The 4,667-nt window shown below is 36.6% G+C and overlaps 1 protein-coding gene across 2 annotated transcripts; it reads right to left on the bottom strand.

The window, feature by feature from the left end:
• Positions 1-766: 766 nt before the first annotated feature.
• On the bottom strand, positions 767-3,323 carry LOC113358172 (exonuclease DPD1, chloroplastic/mitochondrial-like). Of its 2 annotated transcripts, none has more exons than XM_026601701.1 (4): positions 3,217-3,323; positions 1,600-2,289; positions 1,232-1,437; positions 767-1,111 (listed from the first exon to the last, which is right to left on the bottom strand). In XM_026601701.1, the coding sequence occupies exons 2-4, from the start codon at positions 2,238-2,240 to the stop codon at positions 891-893; spliced, it is 1,068 nt and encodes a 355-aa protein (XP_026457486.1). In that variant the 5' UTR covers positions 2,241-2,289; positions 3,217-3,323; the 3' UTR covers positions 767-890. The 2 variants fall into 2 exon arrangements, with proteins under 2 accessions (XP_026457486.1, XP_026457487.1); XM_026601702.1 differs by having other exon boundaries at positions 1,600-2,308; positions 3,217-3,316.
• Positions 3,324-4,667: the final 1,344 nt, after the last annotated feature.

Here is a 4,667-nt window from a genome sequence, read left to right on the forward strand (position 1 = left end):
AGAATTACTAGCCAGTCCGCAAAATAGACACCCCTTCACAGTTTTCATCATATGAATGTAAAAACTCGTCACCACGGTAGCAATGTAAAAACTCCCAGGAAACTTTCCAAGCATTGTCCCTTTTATATTCATAAGACTGGGAACTACCACCGCATCTGTGAAATTCAGTTGGGAAAGACTATTATGAACATCGACGACTTTAGTCAGTTGATTAGCTGCTTGAACATCACTTCTTACGTCGCGCTCATCTTCACAAAGATTGTCTTAAAACTTACCCTCACCTATTGTAACAAGTGCGTTTTCTAAAGCCACCACCTCGTTCGATTCACCCGACGGTCGATTATCCATAACTAGCATAACTTTGGTATTTTCAAGCATAAACTCACAAATGTCTCCACACCGACTATGTGTTGAGCGAACATCAAACAACTAAGGTTTACCCAGTACGATATGACAACTGTCCATGTCAACGACCTCACGTTTGAGAATGAAAATTTGCAAACAACAACACAAGTAATCGTGCCCTCGCTGACACGCTCCATTTGTACTGGACAAGGATGCCAATCCATCTCTATATCCATGGACACCCCCATTCTTTTTGACACCATATTGTCAATGCAATCACCATCGACAATAAAACGGCAGGCAATTATGTATTCATTGTCTTAGAACATGGAAATTGATCAAGTAAGAACACGGAAAAACTATTAGTTTGGTGGGAAATGAAACAGTTTCTAAGTTCTAACATGGATGTAAAATCTGATTCTGGATATGAAATATTGTTTTCTTTGCTGGCTGAAAGCTAGAATACACAGTTGTTTTGTTGAAATTGAATAAATATTACAATGAATTGCTGATACAAGAGTAAGTATACAAAAGAAAAGAAGAAACTAGCTTGTGGTGGTTTTCTTCTTTTTCGCATTGATTATGTGGGAGGCCGTGAAAGATCTTTCTAAAAGTGCAGAAGCTGGAAGCTGCAAGTCAATAGTCATATGCCGTAGTATTTCTGACAACATATTCACATCTGCCATTGCAGTATGAGCTTTACCAACCCATGGAATTCCATAGTATTCACGAAGTGCTTGTACAGATTTACCTGTAAGCTTCGATCCTGTTAAACAAGTTTATACTTGCAGTAATTAGCCAGCGAATTTTGAGACTTGAAAGAAAACAAAACAGGAATCGGGAACATTGAAAGATCACATAATTCGAGGAGATCAAAGAGACAAACCCTCTAGTTTCATCAGATCCCTAGCAAGAGAAAGTGTATCTAGAAACAGCCAATCGGAAGGAATCTCCATGGAGCATCGACTAAACTCACTGATCAGAAAAGGCACGTCAAAAACGCGGGCATTATGACCAACCCACAGAATAGGTGTGCCAGGGATTTGGCGAGTTTTCACATAATGCTGTAAGATTGGAATCAGATCAGAAAACCTGCAAATAGCAAGTGTGCATCAGTAATAAGATTGAAGCAGAAGAGACTGCTTTTTAGAAGTTTGAGAACACAAGCAAACACGAGAGGCTTTATTTGGCAGGGAAAAATAAGAGAAACCACAATTACGATATAATGCCACAAAGACATAACAAATGACATACCTTGGGACATCTGGCCTGTTCACCATGCTAGTTGTAATGCCATGAATGTGGTCATTTAGGATGTCCCGTTCAGGATTGACTAGGGTTTGTAGTGTACTGTCCTTGCCTCCACTAAGATCTCGAAGTGCGAACTCAATAATTCTTTCATTCTCACGATGGAGGCCTGTAGTTTCAGTATCAAAAACAAAAATTGTCACAAGCCTCTCACTTTTTTTGCTCCCTTCAACCTTTGGTTGAACATCATAATGTTTAATATCTTTAGTTTCTATCACCTCTGAATTGTATAAGTTTAACTTAGTGCCCATTGTAACCGTTTCTTCCCCAAGTTCACTGGGCCTGATGACGCATGATTTACTGCTACGTGTTATGTTACTCGTTCTTTCTGTTTTTGTTGTCACTGTCCGCTGCTTCAACCTTCCAGTACTGGGATCATCTCGAGAAGCTCTATAGGCATCAGACGCCACCAACTTCAACCCAAATCTCTTTCCTACACGATTTCTTAGCGCACGGAACGTATGGAAATTTCGTGACCAAATACTGGCTACAAACATCGGTTGAACAAACACATTTTCTTTCAGTATACATAGGGATCTGCCTTTGGGTCCTTGCAGCACAGAAAAGCACGAAGACACTGCCCTCATTTGAACTTCCAAATAACTTGACCAATTTACTTTCTAATCAAAACAAGTTCTGCGCCAAATGAGCAAACCTACTTAGAAGTTAGAAGTGTGGAAGTGGAAGTCAACTTAACACAAAGAAGATGAAGGAGAACCAGACAGTAAGAATATTGTTCCTAGACTAGAGAAAAGAACATCAATATTTCCGGTGTCCGCTCGTCAGTGGACTCAACGCCCGAAGACTTTATAAGCCTCCAAACCACTAATCTCTAAATTGATATTATTGTGATAAAATCATTATATCTGCATTTTGTCTTTTGTCTTTTGTAACAGTGCCAGCATATAACAACCTTAAGTTGTGCTGTTGATTTGACCATGACTAGAAAAGTTTTTACAAGCTGTCTGAATTACAACTTCTTCATTCTTTCTTTCACAATTCATAGGCACAAAAAGCGCACTGCAAAGACTAGCCAAATCATAGATTATGGTTTCTCTCCACGCTGACAGATCAAATTCTCAGATAATATGGTGAATTTACATTACTCAGCAGAAGCCAAATGAAGAATCATTATTTTATCCATTTTATATGCTTTCAATAAAATGGTAACCTTTTCCTACTCATCAATCAAAATTGTTGTGAAATTGACTCCCCAAGTTCAAAGACACCAGATTTAAACGACATTCAGACTTACATATACCCAATTTCCAAAATAACCGTAATTCAAAGAAACCAATTAACCTCCAAAAAAATCCCAACTTGATGATGTAAAACAATAAATGTAAGTAAACTTTTTTAACAATACAGCTCCAACATACCAAAAAATCCAATTCGAACACAAAATCACATAAATTCAGTACCCATTAAAACATTTTACATCAAAGCCCTTTAACTGTTCAATTTAATGCCCAAAAGAAAATAAAAACCATATTCTGAAAACTCGGATGAAGAGTTTCTCAAAATCTAAGTCAAAAGAAATGGGTTTGAAGACATGGAGATTACCTGATTAATGTTGGTCGAAGACATGCATTTGTTCCTGAGATTTCTGGAGCTTGATTTATAAAGAGAGGGAAATGAGAAAGTCTTTGAAAGTTACATGAAGAGTTGAAGACCCAATACATACGGATCTCTGCATACCAAACATACCATATATAAAGATCATAAACCGCAAACGTGTTTGTGACCGTTGGATTTAATCTGTGATAGTTATATCATGTGTTTGTCACGTGTGTTTGTGGGATATTATTCTTTGTTCTTGTTATGCTAAAAACTCTATTCTTTTTCTTGAAAAAGAGAGAGTGTGTTTCGAGTGAGATGCACGTAAAGAACTTGTGATGCATGATAACAATAATGGACATTATGATATCATTCATTTTGTGAAGCGACAACTATAACAACCATGGCATCATTTATTTTGTTAAGCAACAACTTCGACCAACGTAGATGGGGATGTTTTATTCTAGGAAGTCATTCAGAGGAGGTTTAATTCATTGTTCAAACCGCCTTCCACTCCAATCGACTCCAAGAAAACATCCCAGTCCAGATGATTGAATTCGATAGGGTGCATAAATTATGAACAATTTGAATTGGATTGAATAATGAACAGGGGCGGAGCCAAGAATCATGGGAACGGGGTGCAAAAATTTGTTATGGGTGCAAACAAAAATTTTAGGTGTGCAAAAATGCAAAAAAAAACAGGCTTAAATATAAAAAAGAAATTCTTAAAGGGTATAAAATGGGTTTGGAGCCAGCTGGGCAGGGGTGCAAGTGCACACCCTTACAATGGACTGGCTCCGCCCATGATAATGATTTGCTCTATATGAATATGAGAACTGATGAAACCAAATTTTATTTTATTTTTTAAATTTTGTTTTATATTTTAGAATTTTGTTTTAGGTAATTTTGGTGTTTTTTTAGTTATCTCAACTATATCCATGAGCTGCAAAATACTTGCGAGTTTCTAGTTTTTGAGTTATATATTGGACAAACTTTTTTCCATGCTGAATTTATTGTTTGATGATAATTAGTTTTGGGTTTATATATTGTGCAGAACTTACGAGTTACCTTCCTGTATAGGATAAATATGTGTAGAAAGTCACCAAATAAAATCAATATAAAAACTAAAATTCTCAATTATGAATGTTGATTCGAGGTACTAGTATCACTTTTCTGAAGTGGAAAAATAACTAGTAGAGTTCTCTGAGCTATTATGTTCCAATTATAAAGAGCAACTTTTTATTTTCTTTTGTGGTGTGATTTATGGAATGAATATATCGGTGATCTAGAATTGCTCGTATGTTTACTTCTTAAGTATGTATCGTTTTATTTTGTACAACTTTTTGTTTCTATTTTCTTTGTATATATGGAGCCTGGAGACACAACTTCCTTTTTGGAGTTTTAGAATCTATCCAAGGTCGTTCAACGAATCAAGTGCTACGGTTTTTTCAACACAG

Source organism: Papaver somniferum, chromosome 3 (assembly GCF_003573695.1).
Source record: "Papaver somniferum cultivar HN1 chromosome 3, ASM357369v1, whole genome shotgun sequence".
Classification (NCBI taxonomy): Eukaryota; Viridiplantae; Streptophyta; class Magnoliopsida; order Ranunculales; family Papaveraceae; genus Papaver; species Papaver somniferum.

What these genes read in the sequence shown, in the direction of transcription:
- LOC113358172 (XM_026601701.1), bottom strand. Translation starts at nt 2,240, where the DNA reads ATGAGGGCAGTGTCTTCGTGCTTTTCTGTGCTGCAAGGACCCAAAGGC. An exon ending in AACAGGCCAGATGTCCCAAG is followed by an intron (nt 1,438 to 1,599) that starts GTATGTCATTTG and finishes TGCTATTTGCAG; the next exon opens with GTTTTCTGATCTGATTCCAA. An exon ending in GGATCTGATGAAACTAGAGG is followed by an intron (nt 1,112 to 1,231) that starts GTTTGTCTCTTT and finishes CTTGTTTAACAG; the next exon opens with GATCGAAGCTTACAGGTAAA.